Source organism: Rhinolophus hipposideros, assembly GCF_964194185.1.
Source record: "Rhinolophus hipposideros genome assembly, chromosome: 10".
NCBI lineage: Eukaryota > Metazoa > Chordata > Mammalia > Chiroptera > Rhinolophidae > Rhinolophus > Rhinolophus hipposideros.
In genome coordinates, this window is record NC_138056.1 from 23,581,262 (window position 1) to 23,606,462 (window position 25,201).

The 25,201-nt window shown below is 37.1% G+C and overlaps 1 protein-coding gene across 8 annotated transcripts in view; it reads right to left on the reverse strand.

Annotated features, from left to right (window-relative positions):
- Positions 1–25,201, reverse strand: part of HIPK3 (homeodomain interacting protein kinase 3) — a 103,015-nt gene that overhangs the window by 50,873 nt on the left and 26,941 nt on the right. For all 8 annotated transcript variants that reach the window (XM_081063988.1, XM_081063992.1, XM_081063991.1 and 5 more), the window contains exon 2: positions 16,491–17,589. In XM_081063988.1, coding sequence (XP_080920114.1) covers positions 16,491–17,589 — 1,099 coding nt within the window. The remainder of the gene's footprint in view (positions 1–16,490; positions 17,590–25,201) is intronic.

Consider the following 25,201-nt stretch of genomic DNA (forward strand, 5'->3'; position numbering starts at 1 on the left):
GAAATCCCGCCACATGCTACAACGTGTATGAACCTTGAGGATATTATGCTAACTGAAACATGACAGTCTCAAAAAGACAAGTATTATATGACTCTACATACATAAGATTTTTAAAGTAGTCAATTTCATAGAAACACTAAGTAGAATGGTGGTTACCGCGGGGTGGAGAGAGTGAGAAATAGAAACTTGTTTAATGGGTACAGAGTTTCATATTTGCAAGAGGAAAAAGTTCTAGAGATCTATTTCACAACAATATGAACAGACTTAACATTACTGAGTGCACACTTAAAAAGTTAAGATGGTAAATATTATGTTTTTCTCACAATAAAAAAATGAAAAAATTTTTCCTATTAAAAATAATTTGGCCACCAAATTGTTAGCTCAAGATGACTGTACAGTTTACAAATTAGTCCAATTTGTTTTTCTAATATACAGGGCGTAGTACGGACAAAACATTTTCAGGGTGAAATATACATGGGATTAATTAAGTATAAAAATGTGCAAATACTATGTAGCAATTTTTAGAAACATAAATTATGTTTAATATTCCTTATAAATATTAACAAAACATTAATGTCTAAAATTATAACTCAATAATCTTAAAACAAATGTACAAGGTTATTTTAATTCCCATCAATAATCAAGATTTCCATTTTTCACCTATTAGAAATAAAAGATTATCTAAAACTAAATAAAATTAAAGAACAAACGAGTTCGTTAACATTTGGAAAGCATTTTAGCTAGTCACCTTGATCTGAAAGTATTTGAATGATTTAATGCACTCAGTCATGAAACTAAAGGCAGTTAGTCACCATTATAACTAAATATATCAAAATCAAAAGGCTTCATGAAAACTTAATACACTAAAGACATAAAAGATCACATTTCAAGTTTATTTATTTAAACAAACATTTTGAAACTTACACTTTTTAATTTATATCCCCCCCAAAAAAAATTCCTGCTTTTTATAAAAGTACCCTCTAGGAAACAATCAGCATATTTGAGGATTTCAGATTTCTAAACATTAAGAACTATGATAACTATTTTTGGCATTTTAAGTATTTAAGAGTTAATTATATTCATTTACTTTCTATTATAGACAACATCAAATACGTAAGAGTTGAACTACCATCTACCAATCATCCAACTTCAAAAATTACCAATGCATCAACAAAAAGACTGTCTAAAATTATCACAATGGTGGTAGTGGGGAAAATCCCAGATATATAATTTCACTTATAAGTACTCCAACATATCACTCTAAGGGATATTTAAATAAGTAACGACATGCCATTATCACACCCCCCAAAAAATCAATAATTTCCTAATATCATCTGACATCCAAATTTTCTCTATTGCCATATAAATGTTTCTTTACAGTTGATCTGTTCAATTTACAGTTAATCTATTGTAAGTGGAATTCACACATGAAATTTCTATTTAAATAGTTCCATAGAATAAGATTCACCTACAGAAATTTATATTGAAAAGAGTTTACACAAATAGTTAATCAAAAGCAAATTGCAAAAGAGAAAGTGTTCTGTGATCTTATTTTTATTTAAATATTTATATTAATACATGATAAGAAAAGTGGTAATTTCTATGGGATAAACACTAACAACTGATTTGGGGGAATTATAAAACAAATCATTCTAAAATAATTTAACTTTAAAAATAAAATGTTGTGATTTAGCTTTAAAAAATTTTTAAGGCTATTATTTCACTTTTTCTGATTCAGTCATATCTAAAATACAACTAGTAGACCGTTTTCCAGGTTCCTCTGTTTTCCTTGTTTGTTTTTTAATGCAGTTTTAACATACAGTGTCAAATGTATATTTAAAAGGACAGATTGATAGAGATAGATAGATAGCTACTCTGAATCATAATCCTACTTGACAAATAAGAAAACTGAGGCTGTGAAAGTCAGGTGTTTTATCTAAATTCACACACAATTTAAGTCAACAAATAAAATCAACCATAACAAAGCATCTATCACTTCAGAAAAAATTTTTTTTAATTCTAGTAAAAATTGAAACATTAATACCAAAATATATCTTAGATGCATCCATTTCTTTCTACTACCAATGTCTCTTCTCTCTGGATTACCTTCATGCCTCCCTCCTAAAGGTTTTCCTATTCCTCCTGTCATTCTTGTCCTCTTTCCCCTCCAAATCCAGAGTGATACGAACAAACCATGTTAGTATCAACCCTAAATCACACCTCTGCTTTACCCATTCCACTAGTCCCGAAGCCTCATTGGCACGCTTCCAGATTCTTTACCTTACCAAGCTCTTTCCAATCTCAGTGCCTTCACATACACTCTCTCCTTTGCTTAGGGCCACTCAGTGTGGCACGCTCCCTTCAGATCTTAGTTTGATATTTCATGTCCTTATAGCTATTTCCTGTGCACCCAATCTAAAATAGGTCCCTATAACTGATTAGCTATTTGGAAAAAGATTCACACCTCACACCAATTACAAGAATAAACTCAAATGGATTAAAGATCTAAATACTAAAAATATAATTCAATAAGTACCAGAAGAAAACAGGGTGAATGCCTCAGTATGGGGTAAGGCATTCTACCTATGACTTACAATCTAGAGGCTATAAAAGATTGATAAAATTGACACCACACACACACACACACACACACACACACACACACACATACACACACACATTTACAAGGCAAAAAACCTAAAAAAGTCAAAAGATGACAAAATGAAAAAAATTGCAACATATATCACAAATAAAGGGTAAATATCCCTTATATAGGGCGAAATCTTAAAAACTGAGGGACAAAGGACCCAACTTGATAGAAAAATGGGCAAAGGACATGAACAGGTAATTCACACCCACACCCTACACAATTTTTAAATGACCTTTAAACCTGAGATGTTTAATTTCAATCATAAGAGACATGCAAATCAAAACAACATGGATAACCATTTGATTGGCAAAATTTTTAAAGAATGACAACATATCCTATTGGCAAGGCTATAGAGAATAGGCACTATCACTTATTGCAGGTCGGAATGCAAATTGGTACCTTTCTTATTAAGAGGAATTTGGCAATATTTAACAAAACTACCTAGTCATCGACCTTTTCATTAAATAATTCCACTTCCGGAAATTTACATGGAAAATACAAGTCCAAAGATACAAAAACGCATAAGCACAAACTTATTCTTTGTAGTTTGTAACTGGTAAACACTGTGTCAATAATTAAGGAAGTGGCTGAATAAACGATGGTAATCTACACAACAAAGTACTATTCAGCAGTAAAACAGAATGAGAAAAATCTCTATGAACTGACATGTACAATTTCCAGGGAACACTATAAATGGAAAACAGACAAGTGTAACTGGGTATCTAAAGTAGGTCATCTTTTCTGAAAGGGGAATTGAAAGAACAGACATTATCTTTTATCTGCTCATTTGTACCCCTCACCAAACACACACACACACACACACACACACTCACACACACCACACAGAATAAATCAGAAACTAATAATAATGGTTACCAAGATGGGTTGGGTAGGAATGAGGTGGAATAGATGGGGCTGAGGGGGGGGTGACACTTCCGAGATAACCATTTGCTGTAGTTCTAATTGTGAGACCCATGTTAATGTTTCACATAGTCAAACAAATAAACAAGCAAACAAGGACATGGGGGACCCAAAATGGCATGCATACAAAGAAATGAACTTAATTATATTTCAAATAAACAATCACCCTGAAAGTGAGGGAGAGGAAGGTTCCGAAGAACCAGCCTAAGTACTGAAACAGTATTTTGACTACATGCTCCAAGGCTCAGACTAAAAAAAGTATAAATAAGTGGTCAGGTTGGTAAACTAGCAGTGGTATGGTTTGGCAATTTCAAAACTACTTTAAATGTATTCCAGCATTGAACAAATAAGTGACATATTGTGGATGAGAGTCAAGTTTCTCAGTGTCAGAGAAAGGATTATAAATAAAAGGGAAAAGGATAGAATGAACGCTAAGGTGTCAGAATTGGACAAGTGAATATGAATTTATGATTTTACTATATAAACAGATAAAGAATTACACACACACACACACTTTCTAAATGCCACTCAAAGGGTCTAACAGCAGTAACACCCTTGCACTGCTAAGCACACTTGGCACTAGCATCCAGATCTTGTTTTATAAACACCATTTTCCAATAAAAGGAGCCAGAGCTCCTTAGAGAAATAGACCATTCCAGGGAAAAGCACGAAGTAAGCCTGGAACATCTTGTAGTGCCAGAAAACAAGCACTCAAGGAAGGATGGGCCAAGGGAAAAGGACACAGAAAAAGCTTAAAGAGGCTCTTGCTGGAGAGTTCAGGACAATTTTGCAATAAAACAAATAATGACAAGTAACAGATTATAACCCACTGAATATGAATCCATAAGTTCATACAAAAACAAACCAGTGAACAACAAAAAAAGCAAAGTGAAGGAAAACTGTTCCTTAAAGAGGAATGAGAAAATTAGAAAATCATCATTTTGCAACCCCACACTTACAACTGTTTACGGTTATATTCATGAATGGATGCTAAAATTAGTAGTAGAAAGTAAGACGAGAAACAGTGTATGTGAACAGTCTCAAAGCATCTCTCCAAAGACACTTACTAATTACAAAGGAAACAACACAGCAGAAAAACCTGGCAGTCACCACCTCAACCAAGTAACCAAAGTTACCATTTCCAGCAATGGGACAAAGTAACATCATGTGCCTCCCAACATGTGAGGACACAGCATCACTTCTGTGAAGTTATTTCAAAAACACATGACCTTAAAATATCAGGCAAACCCAAATCGAGGAACATTCTGCAAAATAACTGGCCAGTACTATTCAAAAGTGTCATTAAAGGCAAAGAAAGAACTAAGGAACTACTCCAAATTAAGAACACGAAGAAACATACATGGCAAACAACGCAATGTGTGATCCTGGATTGAATTCTGGGCCAGAAAAGGGTCACTCGTGAAACAATTGTCAAAATCTGAATAAAATCTGTAAATAGGCCAGTAGTGTTGAATTCATTTTTATTCCATCAACTCAAAGAGTATTTCGAATCGTTCAAACCGTTCCTCAAATCCTAACACTGAGTTGATGTTAACTGATGATCATTGTACTAGGGTTATACAAGAGAATGTCCTTCTGTCATAGAAAATACACACTGGAGTAGAAGTAAAAGCGCTTCACATCTGAAACTTACTCTCAAATATTGAAAGAAAAAAAGTGTGGTGTTTTTTTTTTGTGTGTGTGTGTGTGTACACAGAGAGAAAGAATAAGAGATAAAACGAGGGTGGCAAAATGTTTAAATTTGAATCATTTGGGGACTAAGTGAAGGGTATACAGTCATACTATTTTTGCAACTTTTTTGTACGTCTAAAATTATTTCAAAGTAAAATGTTTAAAAAAGTTAAGCGCATGGGAGTGTTATTCTCACTCCCTGTTCTTCTCAGAGAACTTCCCTTCTTTCGTTGTCTTCCATTAGATTGTTCAGCACCGTAATGACAGAGTCTATATCGCGGTTCCAAGTGTCAATACTTATAGGTACTAAATATTTTGAATAAAAGGCGTAATCATGGACTATTTTGCAGTTTTCTATTCATGCATCTTTTCACTGATACAATTTTAAGGTCTCCATCAACTGATGAATGGATACATAAAATGTGGTACATCTCTGTAAGACAATATTATTTGGCAACAAAAAGAAATGCAGTACTGATACACATTACATGGATGAATCTTGAAAACGCTAAATGAAAAAAGCCAGTCACAAAGGACCACGTATCATATGACTACATTGCTATGAAATGTTCAGAATATGCAAACTCACAAAGCTAGAAAGATTTTCGGTTGCCGAGGGCTGAGGGGATGGAGAGACTGGAGCTAGATGGTAAAGGGTGCCGGGGTGGGGGAGTTCTTTTGGGAGTAAGGAAAATGTTCTAAAAATGACTGATGATGTGATGATGTACAACTGAATATACTAAAAGCTACTGAATTGTATACACTTGATATGGGAAGTTCATGGTACGTGAACATAAAGAAAAACATCTAAGAGCTCTGCCAAAATTTTTATTTTAAGGCCTTATATATGTAGTAATCTATGCCTGTGGCTACAATACATGGCATTGAAAACCACTTCATCATAGACTTTCACAAACTTCTATTAAACTTGTTAAAAATAAACTGAGTTGACAATCATATACTTGTCTAATAAAGATATCCAAATAAAAACAACTATTATATGATACAGAGAAAAAATTGCCAGTAATTTAAGCTCAATGCTGAGCTTTTTTAGATAACGGTGGGGTAATGACAGAGAACACTTTCAATCCTAACTCCTCTACTCTGGAGGCTGATTCAGACGTCCCATCTTTCCCAGGAGCTTTCTCTGAACCCCCGGGTTAGGCTAAATGCCCTCTGGGTTCCCCTAGTATCCTGCACACACCTCTACCCTAGCACTTCTTGAGACAAACTATCTTTCTCCACCACTAAATGATGAAAACATGTTTTAGTCACCTCTGTATCCCTGGCACCTAGCACAGCACCAGAACACAAAAAGGGCTCAACAAAAATTGTGAGTGTGAATTTGGACCTGTCTGACTTGTATAAGCCTCAGTTTTCTATTTATTAAGAAGGAATTCCACCAATTGTCTTACTTAACTCATAGAGATGAGACATAAGAAACAAACTAGGAATTATACGTAAAATCACTTGAAAAAAATGATGCAGTGTATATACATGGTCTTCTATTATTAATATTATAAAGTATCTTATATAAAATATTTTTGGATCATTCTATGTACCTTTATTACAGGAACTTTTTCTTTGAAACTTCCACATCTAAAAAGGCATGAGAGAATGGGAATGCCCTAAACAAAAACTGATAAGCCTAAATTAATTGTTGACCATTACATGCCTCTCTGTCAACTATTACATGCAAAACAGAAAGCATTTTTTACTTCAACAACAATTAATGCTAAATTACTTAGTACAGGAGCAAAGAATACAACTGCTATGCAAGTTGTTTTACAACCCACTTTCTTGGCTTTATGTTCTGAAATGACTCAGAACCACAGTCTAAAATGCTATGTTTAAAAAAAGGAAAAAGATATTCATGAGCCGAGTGTTGCCACCACACCTTATAAATATAGCACCTTATGCTGCTAAACCTTTTATGCTAAAACCGTTTTCGCATTCAAGAGCCCTACGTGTTCTTGACAGAAACCACACTCAAGTAGCTGAATTTAGAACATGCTGACCTTGAGCAAATCAATGCCCTTAGCATGTACTTCTGGCTTATATCACCACAAGAGCTAGACAGCCTCACCATCTATAGTAGTCAACAATTTCTGGCCACTGTCCTGTCTATTTTAAGATATCCCTACTACATTTCTGTGTTGCACAGTTCAAAGAAACAGAAGAACACATGAACCTGTGTTTAAACACAAATCGTTTACCTTGGAACCTGGAGTATGTGTGTTCCTCCTGTGATTAGCTCAAAAATATTTAATTTGGTTAAGCTTCTACTTCCTGCTTTCATTTTTTAAATATAATATATTTTTAACAAGAGTAAAAAAAAAGTCAAGAATAAGACACTTCTGTTTATTACCCAATCGGATTTATAAGTAACCTCAGTGCTAAACTAAGCCGGATTTGGCAACGCTTTCAAATATAAACTACAAAAAATACTGAAACTAATAGTTACCTGCTTCATGCAAAATTATACTATACATATTAAAACAGTACTGAATAAGGACTATACTAAATTTTTTACCAATCTACCTTAATATTTACTAACTCTTCTAACTCTTGGATCTAACTGACATAAAGTCCATTTTTTATTTTTTGTATCAACCAACATCAGTCAACATCAACCAAAACATTAGCAGTCTTCGTTTATAAATAAGAACCTAATTTTTTCCTAATTTTAAACACAGAACCTGTAATTTAGCATAGCAATTGTATAGCTTCTGAAATTCAGGTAAATTTACTTGAAATTTTTATATCAAAACAAATTAGAAACTTCTAATTGTACTTAGCAATTATTCATAGCTTTTTTTTTTCATTCCCAACAGAGGCTAGTATTTATGCAAAGGCCTAATGCTAGAAACGAATTATTATAAAATATCTAGCATTTTTAGATTGCTTTTAAAAGGATTTCCTTTACTCTCTTAAAACATTTAATAAACAGATAATGTCAAGTACAAAAATTAAATGAAGCTTTTTAATTTACTCTCATCCAAAAGATTTCAAATAAAGAAAAGGAATCTAAGTATCACATAGACTAAATCTGGTATGTGGAATAATGCGGGACCCAAATAAAATGAAGTCATTAACTAACAAGTGAACTAAATATAGAGGCCAAGCAGCTGGAGCCTCCAGGGTTATATAATATGCTAGCTGACTACTCAAAGCTCTTAAAACAGAATCCACGGAGTACAAAGGGAAGGAACAGAAACAAAAACCATTGTTCTCACACTGTTAAATAAGATTTTTAAATGTTTCCAGAAAAAAAAATTAACTGAAAGCTAATCTTATATTCCATTAAAAGGGAGGGGGGGAGGAGGAAGCCTGTCAGGGGCCAGAGGATCAAACAAATGTAATTATATGAGATATTAAACAACACTTACCACCCTGCCACAACTATAAATTTTAAACCATCTGAAAGGTTTTAAGAATGGTATGAAGCATTCAATACTAAAAATCATATAATCAGGAATCTACTAAAGGGTAAATCAGACTGTATTCCTAATTTCTAATATATATTTGAATAAATTTAATAATCATTAAATGACATAAATGTGGGATTCTTCTGATGACCTACCAACAGCAGGGCATATGTTTGGAGTTGATTTATTTTTTTAATGTAAGTATAACTGGTATACAATCCTGTATGTTGGTTATATTAGTTTCAGGTGTACAATATAGTGATTCGACGTATTTATACCTTACAATGTGACCATCCCACTAATTCTATCACCCCAGTAATCATCTGTCACCATGTAATTTAACATAATTTATTGACTATATTCCCCTTCCCCTTCTGACCCATCACCCACCCCCTTCCTTCTGGTAACCATACCTTTGGTCTCTGTTTCTATGAGTCTGGTTTTGTTGTTTTAGGTTTTTTTTCCTAGATTCCACATATAAGTGAAATCATACAGTATGTCTTTCTATGCTTGACTTATTTCACTCAGCATAATACCCTCTATATCCATCTATGTTGTCACAAATGGCAAGATTTCATTCTTTTTATTGTGTGATATTCCATGGGTGTGTGTGTGTGTATCACATCTTCTTTATCTAGTCATCTGTTGATGGATACTTAGGTTGTGTCCATATCTAGGTTATTGTAAATAATACTGCAATAAACATACGGTTGCATATATCTTTTCAAATTAGTGTTTTCATTTTCTTTGGATAAATACCCAGAAGCGGAATTGCTGGGCTGTATGGTATATCAATTTTCAGTTTTCTGAGGAATCTCCATATTGTCTTCCACAGGGGCTGCACAAGTCTGCAGTCCCACCAACAGTGCACAAGGGTTTCCTTTTCTTCACATCCTCGCCAGCACATTATTGCTGACTTTTTGATAATAACCATTCTTACTGGTATAAGGTGATTGCTTGTGGTTTTGATTTGCATTTATTTCCCTGACGATTAGTGATGTTGAGCATCTTTTCAGAGTACAGACTGCTAACCATTACACTGTGGGGCCTGGAGCATCTTTTCATATTTCCGTTGGCATCTGCATGTCTCCTTTAGAGAAATGTTTTTTCATGCCCTCTGCCCATTTTTCAGATTATTTTTGTTATTGAGTTATATGAGTTTCTTACATATTTTGGATATCACCCCCTTATTGGATATATCATTTATGAATATATTCTCCCTTTTTATCTTTTTTATCATAGATTAGTTGATCATATAAGTGAGAGTTTATTTCTGGACTCTCTATTCTGTTCCATTGATCTACATGTCTGTTTTGTGCCAATACCATACTGTTTTGATTATTATAGCTTTATAGTATAGTATGCGATCAGGGAGTGTGGTATCTCCAACTTTGTTCTTTCTCTGTTTTGACTATTCAGGGTTTTGGGGGGCTCCATATACATTTTATGATTATTTGTTCTAGTTCTGAGAATGACATTGGTATTTTGATAGGAATTGCACTGAATCTGTAAATTGCTGTGGGTCACATGGCCACTTTAACAATATTATTCCTTCCAGTCCATGAACACCACATATTCATTCATTTATTTGTGTCCTCTTCAATTTCTTTCTTCAATGTCTTACAGTTTTCAGAGTACTACATCTTTCACCTTGGTTAAGTTTACTTCTAGGCATTTTATTCTTTCTGGGGTGATTAAAAGGAGGTTCAACATCTGCAAAACAATTAATGTGATTCATCACATCAACAAAGCCAAGGATGAAAATCATATGGTTATCTCAATTGTTAATGGCTCTTTTCTTCATTTCATCTTCCGATTGTTCATTATTAATATATAGGAATACAACAAATTTCTGTATATTCATTCTGTATCCTGCTAATTTACTGAATTCTTTTATTAAGTCTATTAATGTTTTGGTGAATTCTTTAGCGTTTTCTATATATAGTATGTCATTTGCAAATAGTGACAGTTTTGCTTCTTCGTTTCCTATTTGGATGCATTTTCTTTTTCTTGTCTGAGTGCTGTGGCTAGGACTTTCAGTACTATGTTGAATAATAGTGGTGAGAGTAGGCATTCTTGTCTTGTTCCTGATCTTATAGGAAAAGCTTTCAGCTTTTCACCATTGCATATGTTAGCTGTGGGCTTGTTGACACAAGTTACTTCTATACCCACTTTGTTGAGAGTTTTTATCATAAGTGGATGTTGAATTTTGTCAAATGCTTTTTCTGCATCTATTGAGATAATCATGATTTTCATCCTTGGTTTTGTTGATGCAATGAATCACATTGTTTTGCAGATGTTGAACCACCCTGGAATCCCTGGTATATAAATCCCACTTGATTATGGTATATAATCCATTTAATGTGCTGTTGAATTTTAGTTTGCTACTGTTTTATTAAGAATTTTGGCATCTATGTTCACCAGGGATACTGGCCTAAAATTCTCTTCCTTTGTAATGTCTTTGCCTTGTTTTGGTATCAGGGTAGTGCTGGCTTCATAGAATGACTTTAGAAGTGCTCCTTCCTCTTCGATTTTTTGGAATAGTTTGAGAAGGATAACTACTAATTCTTCTCTAAATGATTGGTGGAGCCTATGAAACCATCTGGTCCCAGGCTTTTATTTGTTGGGAGTTTTTTCAATGACTGCTTCAATTTTATTGCTAGTAATTGGTCTGTTCAGATTCTGTTTCTTCCTGGTTTAGTCCTGGTTTAGCTGTGTTTCTAAAAATTTATCCATTTTTTTCTAGACTGTCAAATTTGTTGGCATGTAACTGTTAATAGTATTCTTTAACGATCCTTTGTATTTCTGTGGTGTTGGTTATAATCTCTCCTCTTTCATTTCTGATTTTATTTATTTATGTTCTCTCTCTTTTCTGCTTGGTAAGTCTTGCTACAGGCTTGTCAATTTAATTTATCCTTTCAATAAACCAGCTCTTAGATGCATTACTCTTTTCTATTGTTTTTCTATTTTCCATTTCATTTATTTCCACTCAAATCTTTACTATTTCCTTCCTACTACTTACTTTGGGTATTGTTTGTTCCTCTTTTCCTAGTTTCTGTAGGTGTAAATTTAGATTGTTTATCTGGGATTTTTCCTGCTTCTTGAAGTAGGTCTGTATAACTATAAACTTTCCTATTATAACTACTTTTGCTGCAGACCATAGAGATTTTGTAAGGTTGTTTTCATTTTAATTTCTCTCAAGGTAGTTTTTGATTTTCTGTTTCATTTCCTCTTTGTTCCACTGGTTGTTTAGAAGCATGTTGTTTAATCTCCATGTTATTTGTGTTTCTTCCAGTGCTTTTCCTGTAGTTGATTTCTAGTTTCATGCCATTGTGGTCAAAAAAAATATGCTTGATATAATTTCAATCTTCTTGCATTTATTGAAGCTTGTTTTATGATCTCGTATGTGATCTATCCTGGAAAATGCTCCATGTGCACTTGAGGAAAATATGTAGCTTGTAGTTTTTGGATTAAATGCTCTATAAACGTCTATCAAGTCAAACTGGTCTAATGTGGCATTTAAGGCCATTATTTATATTTCAGTGCTCTTATGTTGGGTGCGTAGATATTTACAATTGTTATATCCTCTTCGTGGATTGACCCCTTTAAAAGTATGTAATTACTTCTTTGTCTCTTTTTACATTTTTTGTTTGAAGTGTATTTTGTCTGAGTATTGCTACCTCAGCTTTTTCATTTCTATTGAAATGGAATGTCTTTCTCCAGCCCTTCACTTTCAGTCCTTATGTATCTTTTCAATCTGAAGTGAGTCTCTCGTAAGTAAGTCATTTTTGTGTTACCCATTCTGCCACCCTATACCTTTTGATTGGAGCAGAGTTTGTTTACATTGAGGGTAATTATTAATAGGTATGTGTTTACTGCCATTTTGCTAATTGTTTTTTTGGTTGCTTTTATTGTTCTTCATTGCTTTTCTTCTTCCCTTGATCTCTTTGATTGGATTCCTTTCTCTTCTTTTTTGTGTTCATTTTTTTGTATGGTTTTGGTTTATGGTTACTATGAGGTTCATATATATCCATCTATATCTATAGCAGTCTAATTTAAGAAGATAGGCATTTAAGTTCAATCGCATTATAAATGCACTACACTTTTACCACCACCCCCACTCCTTGTTTTTGAGATCATGTTTTATATCTTTTTGTTTTGTGTATCTGATTGTTTAATGTAGTTATAGTTAATTTTACTACTATTATCTTTAACCTTCCTATTAACTTTTTAAGTGGTTGATTCACTGTGATAATTGTATATTTATCTAAACGAGTGAGATTTTTTTGTTGTCCCCTGTATTTTCTTATTTCTGGTTATGGACTCTTCTTCTCTGCATAAAGAAGACCTATTAACATTTCCTGTAAGGCCAGTTTAGTGGTCCAGGTGAACTTCCTTAGTTTTTGCTTGTCTGGGAAATTCTTTATCTCTCCTTCAATTGTAAATGATAACCTTGCTCGATAGAGTATTCTAGGTTGTAGGTTCCTTTCTTTGAGCACTCTGAGTATCTCCTGCCACTCCCTTCTGGCTTGTAAAGTTGCTCCTGAGAAATCAGCTGATAACCTTATGGTGTTTCCCTTGTATGTAACTTGTTTTTCATTCTTACAGCCTTTAAGATTGACTCTTTATTCTTCACTTTTGTCATTTTAATTAGAATATGTCTTGGTGTGGATCTCTTTTGAGTTCATCTTGTTTGGAATTCTCTGTGCTTCCTGGGCCTGGATGTCTGTTTCCTTCCCTAGATTAGGGAAGTTTTCAGGTATTATTTCTTCATGTTCTTTCTGCCCCTATTCTTCTCTCTCTCTTCTCCTTCTGGAATCACTATAATGCAAATGGAAGGACACTTGATGTTATCCGAGAGATCTCTTATAGTGTCCTCATTTTTTGAAATTCTTTTTTTGTTTTGCTGTTCTGACTGGGCTATTTCCATTATTCTGTCCTCCAGGTAGCTGATCCATTCTTCAATACTAACTAATCTATCGTTGATTCCTTCTAATGTATTTTCCATTTCAGCTATTGTATTCTTTGTCTCTGATTAGTTCTTTTTTACATTTTCTATGTCTTCGTTGAAGTGTTCTCTGAGTTCTTCTACTGTATTCTTAAGTTTGTTGAATATCCTCATGACCATTTCTTTGAATTCTTTATCAAGCACATTCCTTATTTCCATTTCATGAGGCCTTTTCTCTGGAGTCTTTCCTTGTTCCTTTTTTGGGGGCATATTCTTCTGTCTCTTCGTTTTGTTTGACTTTCTGTGTTTGCTCCTATGAGTTGGATAGGATGTCTCCCAGTTTTGAAAGAGTGACTTCTTAGTAGACCGTGTATTGAACAGTTATGGCAGGCTGGTTGTAGTCGGGGCAGGTGCATGCAGTGCCTGGTGTGTCACTTGGTCTGAAGGAGTGGGTTCCGTGTGGGGTAGCCTGGTACGTGCTTGCTTCCTTGCCATTCTAATCTGGATGGGATTGCCTGATGTAAATGGGGTTGCTCTTGGCGTGCCCTATGGCATTAACTGTCTGTGATCTGAGGTGGGTCTAGGCAGGGTTGCTTTGCAAACTTGGGTCTCAACGGCCCCTCTCCAGCTGAGGCAGGCCAGCATGCACACTCCTCAGCTTTTTGCCAGTTCTCCCTTTCTAGGCGATATATCTCCTTGTGTGCCAGCCATACCCTTCTCGCCCCACAGACAGTGCTGCCAGAGTGCCCCATTGCTTAAATTATCCAGTCAGAGCAGGGTCTGGGCAGGACCATTCTGCCTGCCTGCATCTCAATGCCCTTTCTCTAGTTGGGGCAGCCTTACATGAGTGCACACAGTTGCACTCATGCACTCAGCAGCACACCTGTCATTCCACATGGGTCAGCCCTTACTGCATGCCCTGTTGCTTTAATTGTGTCCAGTAGGAGTGAGGGCCTGGGAGGGGCTGATGAGTGATCACTAGCTCCACCCTTTTTCCAGGTGGAACAACCTTACATGTACCCACAGCCATATGTCCTTTGGTAGTTCTGAACTCTCTCTGGGCAGGGCAGGAGCTGCTACACCACGTGCACCCACAGCCGCACCCCACTCCGCAACCGGCAGCCCAGTGTGTGTGTACTGCAAAGTTTTCTTAACTCCACACTTGTGCATGTAGCAGCACCCTACTATCTCTGCACTTTCTCTGGACTGGGAAGTCCTGCATACAGATACTGCAGCATTTTGTTTGCTCCCCACTCTTTCTAGGGTGGAGAGCTCCATGTGAGCACAGAGTAGCACCCCACTATGTCTGCACTTTCTCTGGACAAGGTCGCCTTGCAGGTGGGTACTGCAGCGTTTTGTTGGCTCTGTACTCTTCTTCAGGCAGGGCAGCCCCTTGTGTGCACAGTCCAGTGGAAACGCGAAGTAGCACCACGCTGCACCTGCTGGATCGATGTATGAGAGAAGGCGCCCCTTGTATGCATGCATGCTATGGTGTTCTTCTGTTTCTGCTGGGTCTGGCTCCCGTAGGGGTGGCTGAGTACGTGCTACAGTGCCCTGCAGGTTGGCCAGAGAACCTGGCTGGAGCTCCTGCCCACTATCTAGGTTCAGGAGAAATGTAAACAACAGTGCTCCTGGGTTTCTCCGGTCCTGGGTTGTTCCCTCAGCTCCTGGAGAGCTCTCGTGGTACCCTGACCTTCTCTATCTGGTCACTCTCTCTTCCATTTTATGCACAGGCTGTTCAATTGGCTCACAGTTGTCTCTCAGGAGGATTTGCTCTAAATATAGGTATACATGTGATGTGTACTTGTGAAGGGGCAAGCTCAGCGTCCACCTATGCCACCATCTTGGACCCACTCCTGGAGTTGATTTTTGTAGGAGCTAATTAATTTCTCCTTCATCTTGTCCTGGGTACTACAGCATATATTTGCAAGAAGCTAGACAGGTTGAGAGGTATGGTGCAAAGGTAGATGCAATACCTGAAAATAGCTACCCTTTGTTGGGCCTAAATTTATAGTTCTCATGTTCTAACAATTTCTAACAATAAACTGCATGTGTTCATCTACTTGCTAACTTACTTATTACCAATACTGGCAGATCCGATATACATGGCCACTGTGTTGGCACCCATGGGGCGCTGCAGTACCCCAAGGCTGCAGGCTCAAAATTATAAAACTATGGATTCAAATCATTTACATACTCAAGAAGATATTTTGAATCTTACAATCATTAGCTAGCCTTTAAGACTATCTTTGTATTATGGGGTAGTATTATATTAATTATGACATTGTAGTACTTTATCAATATTTACATGGAAATTATCTTCTTTAAATCCCCCCCGTAGCACCAACACCAAAATAGCTTTGCCCAAATCATATAAGTGGAAAGACTATAATACAGCTTATTATGAAAAGGTGGCCTGAACATTCATGGCAGTCATGAAAATGTTTGAATCTTAAAAATCAGTTACATCTGATTACTATGTCTTTAATAAACTGGTTCTCTTAAATGCTGAAATGACCAAAGATATACACAGAAAGTACTATAAACCCTTTTCCCAACATATAAAGACTTCTGTTTGATCACCATTAATCATCAATCATTCCTTCAGATCTTCTAACAATAAAAATAATCAAATGACTTTGGCATAGAACTTTGCAGTAGATTACTATTTTGCTTGGGCAGACTTTATGCGTAAATTTTAAAAAGCTTTTTAAAAACTCAAACCTCAACTAATCTTGTTTTGATGTCTTTACTTATCCAAAGTAGTCTTTTTCCATCACATGCACACATAAAATTTCAGTTAGCAGAAATTCAACATTTTTTCAATAAGCAAAAAGTAATTGTCACCTACCTGTAGTACCGAGACTGTAGATATGTTGAACAAACAGTCTTTGATACATGACTGGCCGACCCAAAGTCTATTACTTTAACCCTGTAAGGCTGTCGAACAGGATCCACCAACATAATATTCTCTGGTTTGAGGTCAGCATGAATTAAACCAAGACTTTTCAATTTTTTCAATGCAGTGGCCACTTGTTGAAGAATGGGTCGAATTACTTTGAGTGGCAGGGGACTGAATTTATTTTGTTTCAGAAAGTCATACAAGTTTTGTTCCAGCATCTCAAAGACTAAACAAGTATGGTTACGGTGCTGAAAGCATTCATAAGCTCGTACAAAGTTATATTCATCAGCATTTTCAGTGCTGAGTCTTGCTAATATGCTCACTTCTATTTGACCTTGACGTGCATAAGAAGGGTGATTCTTCAAAATTTTGATTGCTACAATTTCATTTGTCCCTCTTTTCCAGCATTTGACTACCTGGCCGAAAGTGCCTCGACCAAGAAAATCAAGGACTTCGTAAGTATTTTTCATGGAGCATAAGACTTCGTGTTGTACTAACTGATAATCACCTTCTCCAGTGGTACAATTCTGTTTTGTTCCTGTGGTAGTTGTCACAACTGTCACTGGATTTCCCATGTTGGTTTGCAACATTGCAGGAAGTATGGACAATTCATCGACAATCTGCATTGCGCTGCTCTGGTTATCCAACTCCTCACTCTTGCGCTTCAATCCACATCGCTGGGGGCCTCCTAGGAAATGTAACCTCTGCCGCCACGCCCCAATCTGAGGTGCTTCCACTTGAGCTTGCTGTGCCTGAGCTGCTATGACCTTTGTAGCACCTGCAGTGTTTTTTAAAACAACAGCACTTGTCTGCAACGAAAAGTTGTGTCCTCGAGGTCTGTTAAATGCTATCTTTGTCTGAAAAGCACTACTCTTCGTGAGAGGATGAGAATTTCCAACGTTTCTACCATTCACATAGGTCCGTGGATAGTTTCTTTCCTGGAATACACAACTGCTTGGCTCTACTTTGAGTTTCTTCACACTACAAAAGGCACTTGACTGAGTTTGATAAACATATGGTGGGTAGACCAGGACTTGTGAGGCCATACCTGCAAAAAAGAGTAAAAGGACATATTAACTACCAAAAAATGTTTGATTTTAAATCTCACAAAGAAAACTTTTAAGGGTCAAATCCACAATTTGTAAAAAAATAATTAAATTCTATCAAGATTTTTTTTCCTCAGAGGAGATATATGTATTTTTCGATACCTCTACTTTATTTAGTGCTTCACCTGTTTTGAGTGTTGAATAAAAGTCACTTCTGTGACCCACACCCACAGAAATAGACCCAGAAAGACAGATGATGAAACTCACAGCTAAGAATTTCTAAAACCGCTATTATAAATATAGTCAGGGATTTAAACAAAAGCATGAGCATAAATAGGAGAGGCTTGAAAAGCATTTTAAAAATGGAACTAGGAGCCTGGAGAACCCTGCATACCATACATAGATGGTAGGAAAACAACTTGGCAATGTCTAACAGAATTGCAAATGGATATGTCCTCTGACCTAGAATCAGGCAACTCAAATACAATGCAAGAATATTCATGCAGCACTGTGTAAAGCAACACAATACTGGAAATAACCTAAGCATCCATCCAAAAGGCACTGGTTAGATACACCTTGATAAACAGACCAACTACTAGCTTTAAAAAAGAATGAAAATAATCAATATACCCTATTATGGCTCGATTGCCAAGATAATGCTGTTATCTGAAAAAAGCAAGATTCAGAAAACATGTGTTCATTACAGAAGATATTAATTACTATATGTTTAATAAACAAAAGAGACATGTATATATTCGCATATACATTGACTATCTGTAAAGAAATTGTTGGTTTCTGTCTTGGAGGAGAGTACAAGAATATTGTGGGCAGTGAGAAAGATTTGTTATTCACTGTGTATCCTTTTTACCTCTTTTTACTATGTACATTATTACCTGTTCAAAAAGTTTTTGAATCATCTGGGGACCCTATTAAAATGCATTTCATATTTGGACATAAAATAGTATATCTGGGATTTGCTTCAAAATAATAGGGAAGAAAAAGTGGACAGGAATATAGATTAAATGAGATTAATAAATTGTTCATTATAGCAGCTTGATAGTGGGTAAAAAGGAGTTCATTATTCTGTCTACTTTTGAATATGTTTACATTTTTCCTTAAAAAAAAGTTATAATAATTTTATATATATATATAAAATTCCACCCAGAAAGATTCTGTGGTAAGGTTCAGGGATCATGTACATGTACAAACAAACTCCCAAGACCATTTAGATTCACACTAACATCTGAGAACCAGTGATCTAGTCTGTACAAAAACCTTAGGCAAACTCAAGTCCTACCAATCCAGGACACCCACGTCTGCAAAATCAGATGAAGTACCAAGGAATAGAATGTATACCACTCTAGGCCAATCCATGCCATGTTAATTCAAGGTGTTAAGTGGACAACAGCTGAGATCCAGGTAACTGCCCTAGAGATATTAAAGAAACTACTGCAATTTCTGAGTCCTGCTATTCCTACCTTTCCTTTCCCAAAACACCAAGCTAGAAGGCAAAGAATTAACCAAGAGCCACAACCAAGGCCAACTAAATGAGGCTTAGAAAAAGTAATTACCCCCCGCCAACTAATTCCCAACCACTGTGCTCTGTGGGACCCATGTAAAGGAGGACTTTAGAAAATAAATACAGATAGGAATGTCACATAATATACATAGCACATTAAGAAGGGGAAGAAGGGATGGTGCTGGAGACAGTTATAATAGACCACAAAAAAATGAACTCCAAATTACTAATTAACTTGACCACTCTTACTCCTGCTGTATTGAAATATTATCAGTTAAACTGATGACCTGATAAGAGTATCTTATATTCAGTATTTATGGATTTTATAGAGTACAATATTCCCAGGACTGCCGTACGAGAAACACTGATTCAGCACAATACTATTTCCTATTATTTTTCATTGCAGTATATGCTATGTTATACTTCTGTAGCTATATTATTCATGACTTTGTCATTTGTTCTTATCAACTAAGAAATGAACTTTTAAAAAATACTACCCCTTTGTGAGCTGGGGCTGCCTATAAAATATTACTTAGAGGATGGTGAAGATTCCTGTTAGAGAAACCATTGAGCTTCCACTCCTCCAGCTTAATAACTTTAGGTACTTTAACACTGACTAATAGGCCTTATTTTTCCAATCCTCTATCCAAAATCTTCACATCCTTTTCACAATTACCAAAACAGCAATGTAACCAATATTGATGACCACAAGCATGGGTCTGATCACCACTAACCATAAGGAAATGTTTTCTTTTTTTTTTCTTAATATACATATTATCAGGTCTCCTGAAAAGGGAGGGAGGGAGCAGAGACAGAAATATTTTACTATTTTATATTCATTAGTCAATATGAAAATTCTGAATCATTTTGTGCCAAACTTCGACACAAACTATATGTCATCAGGTTCTTTCAAATGTGACATCATAAACAGATTCAATTAAAGGCAATAATGCTTTGTATTTGCCTTACTCAACTTTCTTCTCCTACTTGTTCAATTCTCAATCTTTAAATTTTCTTTTTCAAAAATTAAGGTAAAATATATATAACAACATTTACTGTTTTTAACTGTACAGTTCATTGGCATTAAGTACATTCACTGTTGTGCAACCGTCACCATCATCCATCTCCAGTACGTCTTTCCTCTCGCAAAACTGAAATTCTGCACCCATTAAACAGTAACTGTGTCTGACTACTCTAAGTAATTGACTACTCCACATACCTCATAAGTGAAATCATGCAATATTTGTCCTTTTATGACAGGCGTATGTCACTTAGCGTGTCTTCAAAGTTGATCCATGTTGTAGCATGCATCAGAATTTCCTTCTGTTTTTAAGGCTAAGTAATTCTCCATTGTATATATTACCCACATTTTATTCATCCACTTAGCCATCCAAAGACATCTGGGTTGCTTCCACCTTTTGTCTATTGTGAATAATACTGCTATGAACATGTACGTACAAATATCTCTTCAAAACACTTCTTTCAATTCTTATATATATATACCCAGAAGTGGAATGACTGGATTATATGGTATACTTCTATTTTTTAAAGATTTTTATTAAAAATATAGCTAACAGGGCAGCCGGATGGCTCAGTTGGTTAGAGTGTGAGCTCTGAGCAACAGAGTTGCCAGCTCGATTCCCACATGGGCCAGTGAGCTGCACCCTCCACAACTAGATTGAAGACAACGAGTTGCGACCAAGCTTCTGGAGGGGCGACCAGCTGGCTCAGTCGGTTACAGCGCAAGCTCTCAACAACAAGGTTGTCGGTTCAATTCCCTCATGGGATGGTGAACTGCGCCCTCTGCAACTAAAGATTGAAAATGGAGACTGGACATGGAGCTGAGCTGCACCCTCCATAACTAGATTGAAGGACAACGACTTGGAGCTGATTGGCCCTGGAGAAACACACTGTTCCCCAATATTCCCCAATAAAATTTCTTTTTAAAAAAATGCTACTTTGAAATATATATATATATATATATATATATATAGCTAACGTACAATATTATATTAGTTTCAAGCGTACACCATAGTTATTCAACATTTATGTGCCTAAAGAAGTGAGTACCATAAGTCCAGCAACCATCTGACACCATAACATGCTATCACAGTATTATTGACTATATTCCCCATGCTGCATATTACATCCTCATGACTCATTTGTTTTATACCTGGAAATTTGAATCTCTTATTCCCATTCACCTTTTTCCACCTGTATAAGTTTTCAATTACAATTGACATTCAATATTATTTTATATTAATTTTAGGGGTACAGCATGGTGGTTAAACATTTATATAATTTAAGAAGTGATCCCCTGACTAGTCTAGTACCCACCTGGCACTACACATAGTTATTACCATATGAACAGCTATATTCCTTATGCTTTACTTTGCATCCCCGTGACTGTTTTGTAAGTACTAATTTGTATTTCTTAATCCCTTTACCTTTTTCACCTTAATACCTTCACTTTTTTCAACCCCTCTCCCATCTATCACCCCAATAAATCTTGTAAAACCCTCTGACACCATAGTTATTACAATACTGACTTTATTCCTTATGGTATACCCTACATCCCCATGACTACTTTGTAACAACCAATTTGTACTTCTTAAACCCTTCCCCTTTTCACCACCACCCCCCACTCCCCTTCCATCTGGCAATCATCAAAATGTTCTCTGTATCTGGGTCTGTTTCTCTTTAGTTTATTTATTTTGTTCTTTATATTCCACATATAAGCAAAATCACATTGCATCTCTCTTTCTCTCACATATTCCACAGCAATACCCTACAGGTCCACCTATGCTGTCGCAGACGGCATTCCCATCCATGGCCGAGCAATATTCTATTGTATATATGGACCTCCTCCTTATCCATTCATCCATCGACAGACACCCAGGCTGCCTCCACATCTTGGCCATTGTAAACAACGCTGCAATGAACATATGGATGCACACGTCCCCTCAAAATCGTTTTGCTTTTCTTCAGATAAATGCCTTGAAGTGGGATGACTGGGTCCTTCGTTGTCTCTTCTTATAGCCTTTGTTTTAAAGTCTATTTTGTCTGGTATAAGTATTGCTACCCCAGCTTTTTTTATTATTATTTCCATTTTCATGAATTATCTTTTTTCATCCCTTTACTTTCAGTCTATGTGTGTCTTGCAATCTGAAGTTGAGTACCTTGTAGGCAGCATATGTAAGGGTTTTGTTTTCTTATACATTCAGCGACCCTGTCTTTTGATTGGAGCATTTAATCCATTTACATTGAAAGTAACTGTTGATATATATGTAGTTATTGTCACTTTATTATTCTTTTTTTTTTTTCTTCATCTAAAGAAGTGCTCTAAGATTCCTTATAATACTGGTTTGGTGGTGATGACCTTCTTTAGCTTTTTCTTATAGGAAAGCTCTTTATGTGGCCTTCAATTTTAAATGATAACATTGCTGAGCAGAGTAATCTTCATTGTATGTAAGTCCTTACTTTTCATCGCTCTGAATATTTTGTGCCTATCCCTTCTGGCCTGCAAAATTTCTGTTGAGAAATCAGCTGGCAAATCTTATGGGAGCTCCTTTATAAGTTACTCGTTATCTTTCTCTTGATGCTTTTAGGATTCTCTCTTTGTATTTAACCTTTGCCATTTTAATTATGATGTGTCCTGATGTGGGCTTCTTTGGGTTCATCTTGATTGGGACTCTCTGCACTTCTGGGCTTATGTCTATTTCCTTCACCAGGTTAGAAAAGTTCTCAGTCATTATTTCTTCAAATAGGTTTTCAAAACTTGCTTTCTCTCTCCTCTGGTACCCATAAGATGCAGATGTTGTCATGCTTGATGTTGTCCCAGAGGGCTCTTAAACTATCCTCATTTTTTTTTTTTAAGTTTACACTGAAATACACTTTTTAAAAAAATTTTTTTTATTGGAGAATACTGGGGAACGGTATGTTTTCCCAGGACCCATCAGCTCCAAGTCAAGTCGTTATCCTTCAATCTAGTTATGGGGGGCGCAGCTCATCTCCAAGTCCAGTCACCGTTTTTTCAATCTAGTTGTGGGGGATGCAGCCCACCATCCCATGCGGGAATTGAACTGGCAACCTTATTGTTAAGAGCTCACGCTCTAACAAACTGAGCCATCCAGCTGCCTCAATCCTCATTTTCTTTAATTCTTCTTTTTTTCTTTTTGCTGTTCTGATTGGGAGTTTTCTACTACCCTGTCTTCCAAATCGCTGATTCGATCGTCTACTTCATCTAGTCTGGTGATGATTCCTTCTAGTGCATTCTTCATTTCAGTTATTGCATTCTTCACTTCTGACTAGTTCTTTTGTATGGTTTCTATGTCCCTTTTTATGCTTGCTATCTCTTTGCTGAAGTTCTCAGTAAGTTCCTTGAGCATCCTTATAACCAGTGTTTTAAACTCTGTATCTGGAAGGTTGCTTGCCTCCATTTTGTTTAGTTTTGTTTCCGAAGTTTTCTCCTGTTCTCTCATTTGTGACGTATTTCTTTGTTTCCTCATTTTGGCTACCTACCTGTTTATTTCTATGTATTAGGCAAATCTGCTGCGTCTCCGAGTCTTGACCTGGTGGCCTTATGTAGTAGGTACCCTGTGAGGCCCAGTGGCACAGTCTCCCTAGTCACCTGAGCTGGGTGCTCCAGGAGTGTACCCTGTGGGGATTGTGTATGCCCTCCTGTTATAGTTGAGTCTTGGTTGCTACTGGCACATCAGTGTGTGGTACTGACCCTTAGGCTAACTGGCTGCAGGGTTTGGCCACATCCACAGCTTACAGGCTACTGTACAGGAGCTTATACCACTAAGCGAGATTCGCCCCAGCGGGCTCTGGTAGCTGTTGAGACCAGCCTTTGTGTGTGCCACTTGTGGAGTTAATTGGGTGTTGCTCTGCTGTGGTCTAAAGCCAACCCCCAAATATGTTGGTTCCAGGACCTCTTGTGAGGGAGTTCAGTGCAGGCCCCAGTCACTCTCTGCCTGTGACCGGCCAGGGACTACCTGGCAGGAGGTACAAAGCAATCCACAGTTGGCTGCGGAGGTGTGTGGGAGAGGCCACACTGTGACCCAAGGATGGCTGCCACCAGTACCGGGCCTGGGGTAGCTCTGGAAAAGCTAGGACATCCCAAAAGCTGATACCACCTTCTAGCTGCTTGTAAGGCTCAGCCACTGACACAACCTCCTGAGGTACAAAAGTCTAGTGAGGCAGGATCTCAGGGAGTCACCAGAGTGGGACGAGTTGTGTTCACCAGGTTAATGTAGATTTTGGGTTGATGGCAGTGCTGAGCCTGGAGATACTGAACAAAATTTTAGAGCAACCAAGGCCAGCCGCCTGTCACCTGGGGCCTGCAGACCCCCCAATAGTTGTCCAACAGAGAGTGCAATATGGGCGGGGCTGGGTGCTCACCAGTGTTGGGTGAATTGGGTGGGGCAAATCCTAAGGAGTCAATAGGGTGGAGTGAGCAGAGCTCACCAGACTGACTCAGATTCGGCCATGGGCAAGAAAGTAGAGCTCACCTCAGAAAAGTTGGTGCCCACCTGCTGGCTGCACAGAAAGACCCCACACAGGGAAAATGGCAACTGTCCCTCCAGTCCTTGCCCTGCAGCCACATAATTCAGTCTCTCCCCATGTCTCCAATGCTCCTCGAGTCACTGTCCAGAGTCCAGGGTCACCTGTGAGCAAGTGAGTCTGTGCACAGGCCTTTTAAGAGGACACCTGGGTTTCCCACATCCTTCCATCCCACCTGGTCAGAATTTCCAACTGGTTTTCACTGCCAGATGTTGTGAGGGGCTCCTCTTCCTGGCACCAGGATTGCAGGCTGGAGAGCCCAGTGTGGGTCTGGGGTTCCTCACTCCTCAGAGGGGACCTCCATGGCCAAGATATCCCTCCCAATTCTCAACCGCCACATGGAGGTATGTCACCAGCCTGTTATGCATCCCCACCCCTCCTACTAGTCTTGACATGGCTTCTTATTTATATCCTTGGTTATAAAACTTCTGTTCAGCTACACTTCAGATGGTTCAGGTTGATAGTTCTATAATTTAGTTGTAATTTTAATGTTTATGGGAGAAGACAAGCACTGCATTTACATACTCTGC